This window comes from Aptenodytes patagonicus, unplaced genomic scaffold, assembly GCF_965638725.1.
Source record: "Aptenodytes patagonicus unplaced genomic scaffold, bAptPat1.pri.cur scaffold_185, whole genome shotgun sequence".
In the NCBI taxonomy this organism is placed as follows: Eukaryota; Metazoa; Chordata; class Aves; order Sphenisciformes; family Spheniscidae; genus Aptenodytes; species Aptenodytes patagonicus.
In genome coordinates, this window is record NW_027472121.1 from 61,388 (window position 1) to 79,712 (window position 18,325).

General features: G+C 51.7%; 1 protein-coding gene across 2 annotated transcripts; it reads right to left on the reverse strand.

The window, feature by feature from the left end:
• Nucleotides 1-1,303: 1,303 nt before the first annotated feature.
• On the reverse strand, nt 1,304-7,519 carry LOC143173681 (E3 ubiquitin/ISG15 ligase TRIM25-like). Of its 2 annotated transcripts, none has more exons than XM_076363875.1 (6): nt 6,777-7,519; nt 6,043-6,138; nt 4,798-5,031; nt 4,680-4,702; nt 3,562-3,704; nt 1,304-1,821 (listed from the first exon to the last, which is right to left on the reverse strand). In XM_076363875.1, exons 1-6 carry the CDS (start codon nt 7,410-7,412, stop codon nt 1,604-1,606), a joined length of 1,350 nt encoding a protein of 449 aa, XP_076219990.1. In that variant the 5' UTR covers nt 7,413-7,519; the 3' UTR covers nt 1,304-1,603. The 2 variants fall into 2 exon arrangements, with proteins under 2 accessions (XP_076219990.1, XP_076219989.1); XM_076363874.1 differs by having other exon boundaries at nt 1,304-2,094.
• Nucleotides 7,520-18,325: the final 10,806 nt, after the last annotated feature.

Genomic DNA, 18,325 nt, shown 5'->3' on the forward strand with positions numbered 1-18,325 from the left:
CATTGTGCCCCGGTTGGAGACGCAGCCCAGAGGCTGCAAGGCCTCCCCCTCCACCCTGTGACAGGCCAGCAGAGACAACGCTCCCCGTCCCAGGCTCCACCCACAAGCAGCTCTTGTGGGTGCCATGGCAGCCACTTTTAGACATTTGCCCTCAGTTGCTGCATGGTCTCAGGCAGCATCACTCCACGTGTGAGCCCCCAGCAGGCTGGTGGGAGCAGTGGGTGCTGGGGAGACACTCACATGCAGGGCACGAGATGTACAATTCTCCTACAGCCCTCTGCTCTCCCACAAAAATCCTCCATCCCATGCCAGGGGCAGCGAATTAGAGATAAACCCTGGATGCGAAGAGTATGAGCCTGGCCCAGGCAAGCCAGGAATTCTCTCTGCTTTGTCTGGTTCTTCTCCACAACAGTTACAGATGCTCCCCTAAAGGTAAAATAGGGAGAACCCAGGGAAAACTTTTACTGGGACTTGTTGAGGCTGGTCTCGTACCTGCAGCCAGCTGACAGGGAAATGGGGCTGGTAAAGGCTCCCGGAAAGGCACTCTAGGATAGGAATAACCCTGTACCGTGTCATGAGCCTTGCTTACCTCACTTTGTGCCCATACCACCTGAGACCAGGCAGAGCAGCAGCCACTGCAGCAGCCACTGCAGGAGACCCAACTCTACCCGCATGGTTTTCCATATCATTTTGGTGTATAAAATGCAAAAGACAAAACACAGCCACTTTCTTCTAAGACTGAACAAGGCTTTCTTTTAGCATATGCAAAACTGTAGTTTCCCTCAAGGTCCTTCGCTGTCCCTGCTGGTGGAGAGCTCCTGCCTGGACGTCTTCATGCAAATACTGTGGCTCTGTCTGAAGGCAGCAGCACCACAGGCAGCAAGCAGGAATATCATCTCTTCCTCTGTGTTTGAACAATCATAAGAACGAACTAATCCAGGCCCCATATGTCACGGACTAAAGGCACATGAGTTTTCCTCTTTATTACTCTCTTTGCTGTGAGATTTTTGCATAGGTGAGGAGAAAATTAAAACTGAGGCAACAAGTAGGTAAGTGATCTATCAGAGAGCTCACAGGGGAGGACAGCAGCAGAGAGCAAGGGAAACCAGGTGTCTTACCGCCTAGTCTCTACTCGCCTCCCAGGCCAGCTTTGCTTCCGCAATGGAGGGCTTAGGTTGTGCAGGACAGGCGGAGGAGGGCAGAGGTAAAAGCTGATGCATTAGAGAAAAGATCAGCATTGCTGCTGCTTAATTCTATAGCAGTTAATGTTGTGCCGTCACCTTTTTTATAAACGCAATAGCCATTGAGTTTTGCAAACTAAATTACTTTAATAACATGCAGCCAATACAGCATTTGATACAGCCGAGCAAAAAAGCACAACTTAACGGTATTTCCATCATGATTAACAGAACAAATAAGATAGGAGCTCTTGCAGTAAGCAGCAGCGTGCTCTGATATACGCCACAGAAGCCTTGTCATCACACAGATGAGCCGTCACAGCAGCCCAAAATCCAATTTCTAATATGCTTAGCACAGCCTCCGCGCAGCAACAGTCCCAATACCTAAACCTGGAAATACAAAACAGCACCTTGTCCCCACATCACTACAGGAGCTTCAAAGAGCCATGAGACAAGCTGAAGGTAGCATGGACGGGATAGTTCGAAGGGATGCTTACTCTCTCTATAAGCCTGAGGCTCTCAGCAGGATCTCCATCGTTGACAGACGCATTATAAAATGACAGTGTATTTCTTCTGCAGTCTAGCTCTACCCTGACCACTTTGAGGGCTGTACAAAAGTCCTTTTCTGTGATCATTGTTTGACCTAGGAACACACGGAGGTAATCATGAGACATTTGTAGGTAGCACTCAAAGTTGGGGTGAACGATTCCAAGCTTCCAGCACCTCGCACGGCTGGTGTCTACCTCCCAGAAGTGACAGCCCTCTGAGAAGCTCTGGTCGCTCTCCATGTGTGGGATGGCACTGAGTGTTTTTGATACCCCAAACTTTAAAGTATTGGATGAGGATGCAAAGATTGTGTTGTTGCTATAAGCAAATCCACCTCCTCGATACATTGAAGAAGTCAGATGTTCATGAACTATACAAAGAAAAAAAACTCCACATTATGATTAACAGGTAATTGTGCAGATTTGCATACATCCCCATTGCTGAAAGCTGGATTTCCCAATCCAAGACATCCAAGACAATCCAAGTCATCCTATCCAAGTCATCCAATTCAAGTCCAACCCACCCAAGTCTTTAAAAGCATATGTTAACCGAAACACCTTCCGCACCTCTCTTAGCTGCTTCTATGTAATTCTAAAGGGGGTTGATACCATATTTCAAGAAATGCTGCTCTTTCACAATTTTAAAGTGTCTTTTTGCTTTTTGTTTCCAACTACAGAAACTCTTAGATTTTAGTTTTCCATCATTGTCCTGCAGACCTTCATTAGGCATTTTTAAAAACTCCCCAGATTAACTTCCCTGTACAAGAAATGCGTGAACAGTAGCACAGCCATTTTATAAAAGCTTATTTGCTTAGGATCATATGAAGTTATTTTCTAGAACTCTCAAAACTTCCTAGCATGACGAATCACAAGAAGTTAATTCTATACTCAGGAATTTGCAGAATGTTTTTATTCAAACATTCTCTTGCAGGTAATGCATTTCAATGTTGTGGCATTTTCTGCTCTGAAGTTACTCCTTCAGGAAACTGAAACATTGGCAGTGACTTGCGCAACTAACCAAAATTGCTCAGATGGCATAGATAATTAGGAGAACCTGGATCTGATGCGTTCTAGCCACAATAGCTCTGGACTATGCTTACAGGGATGGTAGAGACTGAGCTCAGGAGTGGCCGCGAGCATGGTGTGCTTCTTAGTGTACCTGAGGCTGTGTGGATGGTGGCCAATTAGGTGTGCACGGCACACACTGTCGCATGTGCTCTGGACAGGGCCTTCCCACCCCAGCTGTCTCTGGGGGTCTTGACCCCCAGACCCCTAGTCTTGACCCTAGGCTCACTGTCAGCAAGGGCTCAAGTACCATCAAGAAAGCAGTAACAAGGGAGCCCTAATTTTTTCAACTCAGTTGGACAAGCATCCCACCATGCACAGCACCGGGGATGTAGGTTGATCTTACAAAACAATACAAAAGAGTAGAATTATTTACATAGAAAGAGTAGATTATTTACGTCGCAAGACAAACTCCACCTGCCGCTGCTGTGATGAGTTCTCAACTTACTCCGTGCTTTGAATCAAAGTGATGCTACAGACAGAAGAGGTGTTGCTATTCTCTTCTCTTAATCCTCCCAGAAAACTCCTAGGACATGCACACCTCTTTACCCAGAGCCCATTTTAACAGGGTGTATTCAAGGCATGTCCCAAAGTGCTGAAGCTCAGGACAAGCACCCTTTTATGTACACATATGTGAAAATAATCAAATACAATGTTACTAATCAGTTCTTCTAGAGGTACTTGGTGTACTTGGTGTCTTATTACAGTCCTTTCTTAAATATGTTTTGTTAGCTTCTCCATCTTGCTTGTCAGGTAGTGAAATGGTCACTTACCAGGTGGTGCTTTAAATAAGGACTGCATGTCTGAGAGGAATTGCCGGAAAAGCCTTAGAGTAGTGTCTGTTGTTAATTCATCCACAATAATGGGTGGTGTTGGCAGTTCTACAACAGCTTTCATAGGAACTGGCTTGCGTTTCCTAAAACATGCAGAAAGACATCAGAAGAGCAGCAAGTCATCAGAAAACCATCACCAAGCCCATCCCTGAGCCAACAACTGCATCCCTGACTCCACACCCAGCCTCGATGGGAGATAGAGAAAGCAGCTTCTGTCCTCCCCTCCCTCTGCAGCTTTACCGGGGACTCCTGACAGGTCTTTCCCCAGAACCCCCAATCTCTTCAACATCGTTAGGATGAAGTTCACTCCATGGACAATATCTGTCCCCAGAGGACCTTGTCTCAGCCACCTCAGCACCAGCTTTTGCCAGGACAGACCCTAGCATCACGTTTGTGGTTACAGTCCTGAAGTCCCCGCAGCAGGAGCTAACGAGGTGTCAGGGGCAGCCGCTGGGATGCTGGGACAGCAAACCAGAAGTGCTGCGTTATCACAGCCAAGAGGCAACTGCTGCACCTGAAATGCAGGGCTAGGGAAAGGCCGGGCTGGGGGAGCCTATATGCACACAGCAGTGGGCTGTGGTGGAGGAACAGCGCTGGGCAGGCACTAGGAGAACGACTCAGGAGAAAAGCCATGAACTTCGTAGGCTTGTGACTTCACTGCGTGTTTCGGCTCCTGCCACATTTGCTTCTTACAAGCAGAAGGCAGTGCAAACTGGAGGACAACTCAGGATATCCAAGCTCATCTGTCCTTTGCACGCCCACCCAGGGACCTAAATATTCAGGAATTGCCCTCAGAATGGGTCTCGAGAACAGGTGCAGAGGGTACAGAAAAATAAGCCATGTTGTATATGACCTCTGTTAATATTTTTGGGCTTCTCCAGGTCTCTGACAAAGCCAGGCTTAGAGCATGCAGTCAGTGTGCCCAAGGGGCAGCCAGGGTGAGCCCAGGTAGCTGTAGGCCTGCAGTGCATGCAGGCTGGGCTAACAGACCCGCACTGCTGGACTGTCACCTGAAGCAACGTGTAATGCAATAGTAGACCACCTCGGGAAGAGCTTACCTGGCTTGAATCGCTGCAAAAGCCTGTAAAAGACATTTTGAAAGTAGAATTAGCATAGCGCAGGCAAAGGCCAGCCCAAGAGCCGAGTATCTCTGGGAAGGGAGATACTGTTAGGTACCTTGGTGAAAAGAAGTAGGTCTTTCTGATCTCTCAGAGCCTCCAGCTCCTGTACATCATGGCTGGCTGCATCCTTCCCCTCTTTGTGTTTTTCTATCTGTGTCTGAATCTGAAAAAGCTGTTGCTCCTCATTGTGACTGAGAGCTTTCAGGACCTCTCCTTTTTTGTTATCCAGCTGCAGACACATCTCTTCGAAGAGGCTCTCCAGCCGATTCCTACACAGGCTCTCTTTAGTCTATTAAGAAAACACTTTCAAAGCTGTTAGGGACTGAATCTTACATTTTCCACACTAATTTTCACTCAGAAAAGAGCCTGGTCTTAGTGCCTCTCCATATGACAACAAACCAAGATGTCCCACTGACAGCAGAAAGGCCAAGTGACATAAGCGGCCTTCCCCAGCATCTGGCACCTGACCAGAAAAAGATGAAAAAGTAGTGCTTCTTGCACAATGCTTGCTGAAGACTTTCCACTATGCATACATTTCCTTATTCTGTACTGGTATTTTTCTACAGATACATTGCCTTTGGTCCTTTTAAGGCTGGGTGAGGAAAAACAGTTTCTCTGCTTCCTGCCTCCACCAAGCTTCTCTCACTGTTTGAAAGCAGCTACGCTGCCAGACAGGACACTGCCAACAGGTACAGTTTTGTCTTCAGACTAGAAGGGAACATTTCCTTTGCCCTGTGCCAGGACTTCTTTTGGCAAGTGCCAATTCTGCCTAAGCAGTATGAACTAGGATTTGGAGACCTGTGTTAAATTCCCTGCTCTTTCAGAGCTTTTAGATAGGTATTTGCATGCTGGGAGCAAAAACCAGACACTTCAGGGCAATCTTTTAACCTCATTCCTACCAACTTCTTAGAACCACAGGCTAACCTAAAGGGATTTCTTGTTGTAAAGAGGAATAAAATCACTATAACATGGTCTGTATCTTTTCCATAAATATTTTAGAGTCTGAAAATTGAATAAGGTTGGGGGGGAAAAAGCCAACCACCACCCACAAATCAGGAGGCATGGACTTAACAGCAACTTTGAAGCTCGAAGGTCCTTTGGAAACTAAGAATGTACTTTGAAGAGTAGTAAGTTGTTCATCATCCTCTTTCAAAGAAGAAACCTAGAAAATATCTGAGAAACCACCCAGGAACTAAAAAAGATTCAGAATCCATGATCTGGGAAGGGCAAAGGAAAACCTTATCTTATCAGCTACCAGCATGCAACCATCCCCGGAGTCATATGGGACCTTGGAACAAACCTTTACTTCCTCCTTTTGTTTCAGCAGGTTTTCTATGCTTTGATACAGTGCAGCTTCGTGTGCTTTCACTGCTTTCAGAGTTTCAGGAAAAACACCCTATAAAAATAACCAGAGGGAAACGTCAGGATAGGAGTAACATACGTGCACGAGATCAGCAATTTTATGGAAATGGGTTAAGCTAGACCTACAAAAAAATTGTTCACTGCATGCTCTCAGGACAAATCAATACATAAAGGTTTACTGGAAGATTTTATCCCTGAACAAATACCACAATTACGAGCACGGGAAAGACATTTTGAAACTGAAAACTGTTCATGTGCAATAGCCACACATAAAGGTACTTTCAGTGCTGACAGCTTCCTTTCTGTTACTCTGTCATTAATTTTCTTTGCATAAATGCAACTCGGGCTGATCTTCCAGCTTGAACATGCACCTAGGACTAAAAGCATAGCCACAAGCACTTGGTCCCACCCATTTGGCTCCTCAGGATGGGAAGAAAGTGTTTATAACACCTTGTTTTATATGCCCAGGGGCAAGCCCAGAGGGAATCTGGGGCAAAACTAGGACTAAAAGCCCAATATCCCAAGATGGAGATTTAGCCCCATCCTGAATCTGCAGATCTGAAACTCGGGAGATGTTTCATCCCTGTGTTGTGGGCAGCTCTCCGTGCCACAGACCCCCATGGTTTTCCTAGTGCAATCCATGCCCGGGCTGCTGTCCTGGCAGCCTCTTACCTGCGCTTGGCCAAAAGCCTCCTCCAAAGTGGTGATCTTGTGGTTCTTGTGGGAGCTGGTGACACAGCACAGCACGCAGATGCAGACCGAGTCCGTCTTGCAGTAGCACTCCAGCAGTTTGCCGTGCTGGGGGCATCTCCTCTCAGCCAAAAGCTGAGCATCACAGGGCTCCACCAGGACATGATCTTTCAGGGGGCTCTTCGTGCTGTGCTTGCTCAGGTGGGCTTGGCACAGGGAGGCCTCGCAGCCCAGGCAGGTCTTTGTGGCTGGCTGGGGCTCCTGAAGGCAGAAATCACACAGGATCACCTCATCTTGCTGGCCCGAATTTTCCCCCTTCTCTTCGCATTGCACTTCACGCTTTTCCTCCTCTTGATGAGTGGGAGCATCCAAAAACTTCTGCACTATGCTGCGGAGCTGGATGTTGGGCTGCAGCTCCATAGTGGGGTCTGCCTGGGCGTAGCACACTGGGCACCTGGAAGGGCCCTGCCGGCAATGCTGGTGGCTATGCGCCTCCTGGATGCACTCCTTGCAGAAGCTGTGACCACAACTCAGGGACACGGGGTTGCTGTAAATGCCCAGGCAGATGGGACAGGTCAGGTCCTCCTCCAGCCTGGCCACAGCACCTGGCTCGGCCATGGCACCTGAGCTGCCATGCAGGGCTGAGTGCCAGAGGGAGGGCAGTGGTGGGAAGAGAAACAGAAAGTGGTGGTGGCGAGGCGCCTCTCACTCGCTCTGCAGGCAGGGAGCTGCTGCCTCCTCCCCCTTGCAAGGGAGGGCCATTCCTCTCCTCCACCCAGCTGCCTGCATCTCATCTGCCACGCTCACAGCAGCCATTGGCCATTACAGGATGTAGCCCACGCAGGCAACTCCGGCACTGGGAGCTTGGCCGCTGCAAGGGGATCAGGGCAAATAGTCGACCCCTGCTTAAACAGGGAGGGCAGCAGCCAGGAAATGGAGCCATTGGCTTCTGTCTACACCCTGTGTAACTTTTCTTTATCCCAGTCCTCTTGTAGATATTTCTTGAGATAACATCTGGCGATCCTCCATCCTTAAAGCCTGTTCCTGTGTCCACTGGTCCTTTTCCCTGCTCCAGCACTGCCCAGGTTCTTACCTGCCCTCAATATTTGAGTGCAGAGAAGAAAGCAGGAAGAAAAAAGCAAGTTTTCTTTGCTGCCCTTCAGGCAGGTGGGTGTACCATGGCCCAGCCCTCCTCCGGGAGCTGTAAGAGGGCTCTGCTTAGGGCTGCTCCCTCCTTTCCTCCTTAGAGTTGTTAAGTCTTAGACTTTAGTTTCTCCTAGAAACAGGACGGAATAAAAGGCTCCTTCATTTCAGGAGCAGGGGATAGAGGAGGATGGAGGCAACTTACTTTTACTATTTTAAAAGCTACTCCTTTCTCTGTTCTCTCCATCCCATTGTTCTGAGTTGTTGAGAAGCTTCTGAGAAGCTGTTGGCACAAAGCAAGTAAGTGTCTGTAAGTGTCCTAGCAAAAAATGGTCCCCGTGAGCCTCCTGTGGCAGAGACCTTGCTGCCCGTGGTGTTTGCAAAGGCTGGTGTTATCGGACTGCTCTCGTTACTCCTGGGTTCCTGAGAACTTCTTAAACACGTTACTTGAACCAAGCGACACTCCTGAGCCGCTGTCCAGGCAAGGACTCTGTACTTGGCTAAATGCCCAGAGGAGCAATAGTTATATTAGTTATTTTACAAGAATTCATCATACAAATCTCTTCCTTATGGTATTGGCCTCTCAGTCCTCTCTGACATGGTGCACGTGCTGGGTGTAGGTAGAATTATCCCCTCCATATCAGAGCACAAGCTCATTTTCAGCTTGCTGCCTATTACCTGCTCCCTAATGCTTTCTTATGACCTTGTCCCACCAAATAGGGGTGTTTCAGATGTTGGCTGCAATTTCCAAGTGATGTTTCTTATTCTCATTCCTAACCACTCTGTGTCCTGTATCGTTATTTTTCTCTCCTCAGTGGGGTTTGTGGCTTCACACTTCACTACTGCTAATCCCTTTTCCATAGTTGTCTCGAACGTGACTAACACTGTATGCAGTGCTCATCTGGCTTTGCTGTTCCCCCAAAGCACATGAAACTGCTGCTTTCCATTGCCCTCCCCCACCTCCTCCAGCATGGCAGAACTTGCATTTGCAAATGCTGCCCTTAGTGCACATGGCACCGGCTGACTGCCATGCTGCTGCGTGTATCCCAACCCCAAAACCTGGTGCTGCATAGGAAAAATCCTCTGTTTGATCTGCTTGGAGCCTATGAGGGCTGCAGAAGGGCTTGCTCTCTGCGGGAGCCTCTGGAGATTTTGTGGATCACTCTGGGTTACTTACTGTGCCCTGCTTGCAGACACAGGCTGAGACAAGCTGCTGCTCCACCACTGCATGCTGCTGCAGCCAGCTGCAGCGTTGCTGCTGCACGTGCTGCCTGCAAATCGCCTAGCCTAAAATCTTCTTTCTTTACCCTTCATTAATTAAAGTTCTTAATCCTTTCATTGAAGAAAAATTAATTTCCTTAATTTCCTTCAGGAGTTTGGATAGCCAGTAGATGCTGGAAGCTGCAGGTAACAGCCACTGTAAATAATCTGCTGGTATCTCCCGGGCCGCTTGCGGGCAGCCTGCATGGCAAAATGGTGCACAGCCGCAACCAAACAGGCTTTTTAACTCTTCCCTTTGGCCTCACAGTTACACTGATGTGGGGGTCCCCCCCACCGGCAGCACTGAAGGGAGGGTAAATTCAGTAGCAGGGACAGAGCTTATACCAGAAGCACCGTGGAGAGAGCAATAGCTAGTTGCCAGATGCATTTATTTTTCTGTGTAATTTTTAAATACGGCAGTATTTTAGTGCCGGTTGGCTTTGACTGATTGCAGAAACCCAGCGGAGCAAACCTAGACTTCTGTTTCCCGGAGGTACGACTTGAAGGTGAGCTGAACCCCAGGAGTGAGAATGCTCGGAGTAGTGTCCGTCCCTCTGCTGCCTGAGTGCGCCGGGGAGAGCCCCACATCCCAGGGGCATTGCACGAGTTGTCTTTTCTCCTTGGACTACTGAGTTGCTGCCTGGAGCTGACTTTCAGTAGCTCACAGGGATGAATGGAGATGGTGGTGGTGACGAAAGCCAGGGCTTGAACCCAAGAGTTTGCCCATCTAGCAGTGGTGAGCCAAATCCTTTCCCTGCCTCTCTCCAGGCAGACACCGCTATATTTTGCAGACCCACTGCAATTAAGACTCTGAGTGATCCAAAACCAGTGTGAGCAGATACAGATGAGAGACAGCATGTGCCAGGCTCCAGGGCAATCTAACCCTTCTCTGTGCCCTTCTCTAGCAGGTTCTGCATGGGCAGTCAGCCTTCGGTGGTTTGGGGGCTACTGAAAGCCCGGGGCATCGTGCTTGTGTGCACTACTGCAGTGTGGACAGTTTTCCTCTAAAATCATTGCTATTATTAAGGCAGCGAGGAGGTGCCTTCTCTCTGCTCCGCAAGCTGTTGACTAGCAGGCAGGCAGAGGACAGCTCCTGGCAAACCTGAGCTGCCCTGCTCTCTCCAGCCGTCTGCTATTCCTTCAGTGCTCAACCTCCGCCCGGGCAGCCGCTTGCTCATGGTGATCAAAACACAATTGCAGGAGCAAGGAGGGGTCCTTGTGGATGTCAAGCTGAAAGGGAAGCAGAGATGCTTAGAAAAGGAGAGAGGCGGCAGGCCCGGCCCTGCTCCGCGGAGCCAGCTGCCTCCCGAGAGCCCCATACCAGCACCTCACCCATTGCAGCCGCTGCCAGAGCAGATTTGCTTCTGTTGCCCTGGTCATCAAAGGGTCTGTTCAGCCAACGCTGAGTGTGGCCCACTGTGCACCGCAGGCAGCAAGAGCCCGCAGACATAAGGAGCTGGAAATGCTCCCTCAGAGTCAGCAGGGTGGCGGTATTTTTGGGGAGCGGGGTTGGTGCTAGAAAAGCCGGTGGGGAGAGGATGGTGCCTTCTTACCTGCAGGAGGTTGCTGAGAAACACGAGGGGTCCGAGTCTGAGTTTGAAAAGGTATTTGGAGGCAGAGACGGCGTATGAAAAATTAAAACATATCCAGCCAAGGACTGAGGGGGAGACAAAGAGATTGCGGGACCCAAAACCAGCAGCACTTGGAGAAAGCTCTCCACCGGCATTCAAAGGTGGAGAGCACAGCAAGCACAGGAGGTAGGAGCTGCAGGTGCCTTAGGGAGAGAGATGCAAAGCTTGGGAGGGAGCGGGAAGGAAAGCAGGAGGAGTCCCTTGTGGGCATGTGGGCAGCTGCTGTGGGCAGGGAGGGCAGTGCAGGGGGACCGGTGGGCAGGGAGGTCCCCGAGCTGGCAGGGAGCAAAGAAACCAAGCCTGTCCCTGTTCCTCCCTGCAAAGACACCTGGACAGATCTGGACAACAAATTGGGACTGATAAATGCTGAGAGTGGGCAAATACATACATTACTCTAAGTATGGCCTCCAGAGCCCCCTGGACAGACCTTGCATGGCCCAGAAGCTGAGGTCCATGTCGGGGAGCAGGGAGCTCCTGCACCTAGCAGAGCCCAGGGCAGGATTTGATGTCAGATGCCACTGTCCAGGGCACGGGTGGGAGCTGAAACTCCAAAGGGAAGCCCAGGACAGCATGCTAGGCGGTGAAATAAATCCCAAGCAACAGGCATTTCACACCAGTTGGGAGCATGAGCGTGGTGTGGCATGACCAGGCATTGCCCTGCTGTGCCCCGGCCTCCCCTGCCCAGCCACAGGCCTTTCTGTGAGCCCTTGCCCGTGGGGCAGGGGGGGTCCCACCAAGCCAGTGGAGCCCGGGGCAACTGTGGTCTCAGCCAGCCCAGCTCAGACGGGCAGATGCGGGCACTGCCATGCTGCCCTCACTGCCCACACTGCCCCTGCAGCTCCCGCGCCTGCTGCCTGCATTGCCTGCGCTGCCCACGCTACCTGCTGCCCACACTGCCTGCCAGGTGCCAGCCAGCCAAGGTCAGCAACAAAAGCTGTCCCTATTCACAAAAGCCTGTTATTGACTTATTTTCCCCTCCCACAACGCACGGTGTGCCTAGTGCAGGAGATAACGCCGCCTCCCTTCCCTCCAGCAGCCAGAGAGCAGCCATATAAGCTACTACAAAAGCAGCGCCCGTCTGTGTGAAAAGAAGCCGTTTTATCACAAAGTTATACCAAAATGAAAACTGTCCCATTCTTTTTTTTTTTCCAAATGGCTGGAACCAATTGCTGGGACTAACTGAGCTGCTGAACTGATGTTGCGATTCACCAACAGCTCCCTTCAGTCTCTAGGTCTGCTTGCAGGATAATACTCCATAAACAGTATCAGTCCTTTATTTTCAGGAAGCTGCCTGGGAATGCAGCACCGGGCAGTGCAGGTCAGGCTAGGAGGACAAGCCTCAGCTGAGGGTCTGTCCCTCCCTGCAGACCCTTCCTTTGTGTGCCCCCGCTCCATCCTGGAGCCCTGCCAGCCAGGGACCCTGTTCCCGTAGCTCTGATCCTGCTTGCACCCACCCCGGGCACCTCGACACCGGCTGCCCCAGCTGTGTCCCCACATTTCCTCCTTGCAATTTCATGTTTTAGTCTGTCCTGGCACTGGCAGCGTCACTGTGCCCTGATGTATCTTAGAAAAACATTCCTGTTTGGTGGCCCTGAAGCCCGATTTTTTTGGATTCACCAAGCAGCAGGGAAATGGGCTTCCTGTCAGTTCTCCACTCAGGGTGCAGCAGTCGCAGGGTCGAGGGGCTGGGTTTGGGGTGGGAGGCTGGTGCTGGCTCTGTGGCTGGGCGGGGGGACCCGCGCCGGACTCCCGCAGGCTGTGCTGCGCCAGAGATGGGCAGGTCTAGGGCAGCTGCCTAAATCGGTGCAAATTGGCAGAAAAAAAATAGCCAGGACAGCTCAGCACCTTGCAGACCTCCTCCTTTCAGGCCACTGAGGTCCTCCTCCCTGGCAGCATCACCACGCCATGCTCTGGATAAATTCAGTGCAATGTCTCCGACCTGGCAAGCCCTCGCAGGGGCGATGGCTGGCGCTGGGCTCCCGTGTGCCCGGTGCTATGGGGGAGCTGCCCCCGTGCTGCCGCTGACTGCCCGGGCTTTCCATCCTGTCCCTTTCACAGCGTGGGCTCCCATGATGACCAGGACACCAGGACACCCTGTGCTGGGAAACAGCAGTTCGGCCACCTCAGCCGTGTCTCTGGGAGAGCAGGCTGGCTCCCGGGGGAGTGCTCTCCTGATACTGGGGGGGACTATCCAGGTGCCGACCTGAGCCGTATGGTTGCTGCATCACCATCTGGAGTCTTTTCCACACTTTTTCTTGCAATCCAGCCCTTTGGTCTCTTACTCCCACTCAAGCAAATTTGAGGCACGTGCCCCACTTCATTTTTAACCTCCCAGGTCCGGGGCGTTTCTTCTGTGATGGGTCTTGCGGCAGCAGCACCGCTCCCAAAGTCCAGAGTACGGAGCCCAGGCTTTTCCTGCACAAGTTAAACTGGTAGAAGCCACACTTAAAATAGCAATATACAGGGATATTCCCCCGTGGGAGCTGCATCCCTGGCAGTGGTGCAGCGTTGGTGTGAGCGAGCTGGGGGGCTGCGCCCTGGCCCCGGCCATACCCCCACCATCCCGTGGCCGGCCAGGCAGACAAAGGAGAGCACCTTCTGCAAAGCAAAACACCTCCTCCCAGACCAGGTTTGCACTAAAGTATTGGCAGCACAGACTTGTTCCTTTTTTTTTCTTTCCACTTTATAGTATATATGTTATCGTTTATTTATAGGCAGATCACTTCACTATTTACAGTACATGAGCGTAGAGATTCTACAGTCTTTTTGATGTAAACAAGTAACTCCGCGGCAGGGGAGTCTGGAAAAAGAAGCCAGTTCTGAAGTATTTACACAATTTAAAATAGAACTTTTATACCCACCAGATAGATATAGATAATACATTGAGCGATTTGGTTAAATTATCTATGAAACTATAGAATCTGACAATGTAAAAATACAAGAAAACGTTCTCTCATTTTTAGAAGGTAGACAGTTAAATCACACTAGAAATAAATCTCTTTTTTAAAAATAATAACAATAATAATAAAGGAAAGGCATAAGAATCCATGCCATCTTTTAAGGTTAAAGTATATTACATAAATAAGGACACAACGGAACAGAACTGGGGAAAAAAATGAAGTGAAATATAAAAAAATGCTACCAATTAAAAAAAAACAGACTAAAAACTTGATTCTTAATCTCAGAGGGATCAATTCTGCTACTTTTACTTATTCTGCAAGTAGAAAATTGCAGACTTAAGTAGTACTTACTCGGCATGAGGAAGGAAGGCAGAATTGGCCCCTAGTAATTATTAGCAGTGTCCTTTTACTTAAAAAAAAAAGAAAAAGAATTTAGCTTTTTTTTTTAATAAATAACAAAGCAGATGTGCCCCTTTTTAGGTGAAATTCTTACACCTTTCTCAAGAAATGCATCAATTTAATCTTTCTCTCTCTTTCTCACATGCATACACACACTCCCTCCCCAACTCAGTATTTACCGCAGCGTGGCTCTCGGCTTGGCGCCGTGGCCGTGGGCACTGCAGCCAGGCTGCTGCCGCCACCCCTGACCCCAGGGTGGGCAAGGGAAGAGGAATGAAACCCGAAGGCTGCATTTGGCTCTATATTGCTTGAGATTGTCGGGGATGGACTACGACGCTTAGAACAGAAAGGGTGTCAGGGCTCAGCTACGAACAACGATGTATCTCGGTATTCAGCATACCTCCAAAAAGAAAGGAAAAAAAAAAAAAACAGAAAAAAAAAGAAAAAAAGTGCTGGTCTGCAATTGCAACACTCCTTTGCATGGACCAGTGCTGAAATCAGACACTCAAGACTGTAACATGGTGACTGAGCTGCCACTTCGTTAAATAAGACGTGCAGCCCAGCCAGCTGCGCTGAGTAGGAATCGGGATAAACCTTTTCTTTGGGGCAGCATCGAACCTAAAACCTGGGATTGTCCTCTGCATTCAGCCCAGACACTCAGAAACATTTGCTCCTTCCCGCGGAGCGCCAGGGACCCGCTGGATTCCAGCCAGAAACCCGGTACCCCACCCTGAACAATGAGCTTTTCTGGGGCAAATCTGTGCAAAAAAAGCAAAGGGGCATTTTATCACGAAACTCTTCACATTCAGCATTTCCCCACAGTACCTGCAGGAAACTACTGGGGGACATTCTATAGTTATATATTTTTAAAAAAATAAATCTCCTCACTTATTGCCTACCGTAATATACCCTTTTGCTCCCAGTTTCTCTTTGAAGTAGCACCCCTACCCACCCCACAGTCCCAGCCCTCGCAGGCAGTGGGGGGCAGCTTCCTGGGGCTGCCGTGGGGGCCGGGGTGCAAGGGTTCCCTTTTCAGGGTGCCCAGCTCCGAGCTGCACCAATGCCGGAGCACCCGCCACGATACCATAGGCTGGACAGGACGTAAAGCTAATCCTCGGAGGGGGGTGATCCCTGCTCCCCAGCCCTGGCAGCTCCTGCAAAGCGCTGGGTGCCTCTGGCTTCCCCAGCGGCACGGGCTGCCTCTCCCTGCGCAGTGCCCGGGCATTGCTTTGCTCCTGCCCCGTTTCCCCGTTAGTATCCGAAACAGTCACCGGCTGCTAAGGGAGTGAGCTCTCACCTGCCCCTTGTGCCCGAGCCCTCCTTCCTGCCCCTTTGCAGACTCGAGCACTGCAAGCTAAAGACACCTTTATATAAAAAAAAGAAAAAAAATCAAGTGGAAACTTATTTTTCACCACAAACCCTGTGTGAGGGATTCTAAACCCAGCAGACCTGTGCTTCTTGAGCTGTACACCCTCCACTCTCACTCAGTCCTAAAAGTTAGGGGAAACCCCTGGTGCAGGCAGCACATAGCCCCGGGGCAGGCAGCACATAGCCCCAGGGCAGGCAGCACGCGCCCCTGGGGCAGGCAGCACATAGCCCCGGGGCAGGCAGCACGCGCCCCTGGGGCAGGCAGCACGTGCCCCCCAGGGCAGGCAGCACATAGCCCCGGGGCAGGCAGCACGCGCCCCTGGGGCAGGCAGCACATAGCCCCGGGGCAGGCAGCACGCGCCCCTGGGGCAGGCAGCACGTGCCCCCCAGGGCAGGCAGCACATAGCCCCGGGGCAGGCAGCACGCGCCCCTGGGGCAGGCAGCACATAGCCCCGGGGCAGGCAGCACGCGCCCCTGGGGCAGGCAGCACGTGCCCCCCAGGGCAGGCAGCGCACAGCCCTGGGGCAGGCAGCACGTGCCCCCTGCTTTTCCCTGCTGCAGCGATGGGCTGGCAGGCGCGGGCCATGGCAGAGGGCTGCCCCAGCCACAGTTGTGCCTCTGCGCCTTGCACACCTCTGTGCATAGTGCATAAGTCCTGGAGACATTTCTTGGGGGAGGAGGGAAAACAAACCATCCCAATTTAACAGGAAAAAGAAAAGTAAAAACCCCAACCCCACTTACAGGCTTCAGGCACCACGAAGACCACTTATTGCATCTCTTCCTACCCTACAGGTGCAGTACTGATCGGCTCTGTGCAGGACGAGCCCTCCCCTTCCTGGGCACCAGCCCCAATATCCAGAAGCCAGGCACAGGCAGGGGCTGCGGGCCGACCTGGGGCACCCAGCCACAGGAAAACAATGCGAAATTTTATACCTGGGTACACCGAAACCAATGCTTGGGAAGCGACTGAGTGATCCCCCAGGAGACGGCTCCCCCCGGCTCTGGAGCCCCCCCAGCTCTGCACTAACCCTTCCCCTCCGCCACGCTTGATGCATCCCCAGCGGGGCCCGGCCATGGGGGCTCGGTGCCCCCGGCTGAGCGGGAGATGGAAGAATTCCACTTACGTTGCTTTTTTTGTTGTTTTTTTGGATTGATCGTTTTCTGAAAAACATCAGCACAGCACAGGACAGTACTACCCACCCTAAATGTGTCGCTATATACATTCTACATAAGCTCTATAGCAATCACATGTAAACATCATCGTTGTGAGGAAATACTAGGACAGAAAAAGGCAAAGCTACAATGAGGCAATTGCCAATAGCAGATGCTCAGTCTCGGCCAGAGCTACTCGTGTTTGCTAAGGTGGGATGAGAAGCGTGGGGAGCTTGTGGCAGGAGAGACGCTGAACCTTGCTGCTGAGACTGAAATGGCACAAGGACTGTTCCCTGACAGTGATTGTCACCGGCGGCAGGTTGGGGACCCGCAGTTCAAACCCTGCAGTGGCCTGTGGGCCCTCGTACTGCCGGGCTGGTTGTTGTCAGAACCACGGCTCCCCTGAAAGCGGGGAGAAATAGCCAGGTAACTGTGCTGGTATCGGCACTGCCGGCATTCCTGCTCCCGCCAGAGACCAGCTGCACACATGGCCCCAGAGCCAAGGGCCACCTCGGCAGGGTTCAGGCTCTTGGCATCGCATCTTGTGCAATTTCGGAGGCTTTGGTCATACTCCCTGCAGGATGAAATAGTACCCACACTAAGGAAATGAGAATAAAACCCCTAAGTCATGTCGAGGGGAGACCCCAGGAGACTCTAATCTATCTATTGGCAGAGTTAAGGCTATAATATTCTATCTACATAGGATGGCTGAATCCCTAGTGGTCTCTGGGTCTGAAAAATAAATGGAGACGATAGCGATGGCTTGAGGAGCAGCGAGATTCCCGCTTCCTCAGGAAAACAGTGCCTCTGGCCGGCTCGCGGTGGGGTTTGCTCCAGCTGGCAGTGGGCTCTCTCCCCCTCCCACCTCACCCAGAGATGGAGGGCAAGTTTGCAGGCAAATTTCGGGGGGGGTGCTGCTTGAGCATGCCTTAAATCCAGTGCTGCCAGGTAGCCCCCAGGGCCCCTGGCCAGAGGCAGAGCGGGCAGGCGTGCCACGGGGTGCTGGCAGGCATGGGGGATGGATCCTGGGTGCCAACTGGGTGCTGGGGAAGTGTATGGCTTATCAGGTACCAGGCAGAGCACAGGCAAGGCGTTGGGTGCGGCAGACGTTCGGCATGGCTGCCGTGCCCCCTCCTGCCTCCCTGCCTCTCTGGATTTTGGGCTGGCTGCCAGGTGGCGATCACAGATGGGTCTTCTCGCCCCGCTTGCTTTGCAGGGGGTGGAAGTGAGCAGGGAGCAAGCCGCTCAGCCCGGCCGGTCTCCCAGCCGCCCAAGGAGCCGGAGAGAAGCCAGCCCCCTCGGATGGACCCGGAGGCACTCGTCCCCCAGGCTGTGCCAGCAGGACCTGCCGGATCAAGCCTGGCTGGCTCTGGCCCCTCCGGCCCCTCTCTCCTGGCTCCAAAGGCAGTGGAGGCCTGGAGCAGCGCTGGCTGGCAGGCATCAGTCTTGCAGCCCCCCGGGTAGTGCGTCCTTCTACCACCCCTCTCCTTCACGCCTGCAAAGCTGCCTGGCCCCACGGCAAGAATGGCAGGGGGCTGGTGTGCCCCACTGCCCGCTGGCTCCATCACGCACCGGGACTGAGCTCAGCATCTGGGTGCCGTGACCCAGCCAGGCTGGGGGACTTGGGCCACGCGAGCAAGAAGAATGGCTTTGACAGCAAAGTGGGCGACCCCAACAT

Coding starts and splice junctions, on each gene's coding strand:
- LOC143173681 (XM_076363874.1), bottom strand. CDS start 7,412: ATGGCCGAGCCAGGTGCTGTGGCCAGGCTGGAGGAGGACCTGACCTGT. Junction 6,139..6,776: donor AGGCTTTTGGCCAAGCGCAG/GTAAGAGGCTGC, acceptor TTATTTTTATAG/GGTGTTTTTCCTGAAACTCT. Junction 2,095..3,561: donor CTTATTTAAAGCACCACCTG/GTAAGTGACCAT, acceptor TTCTTTGTATAG/TTCATGAACATCTGACTTCT.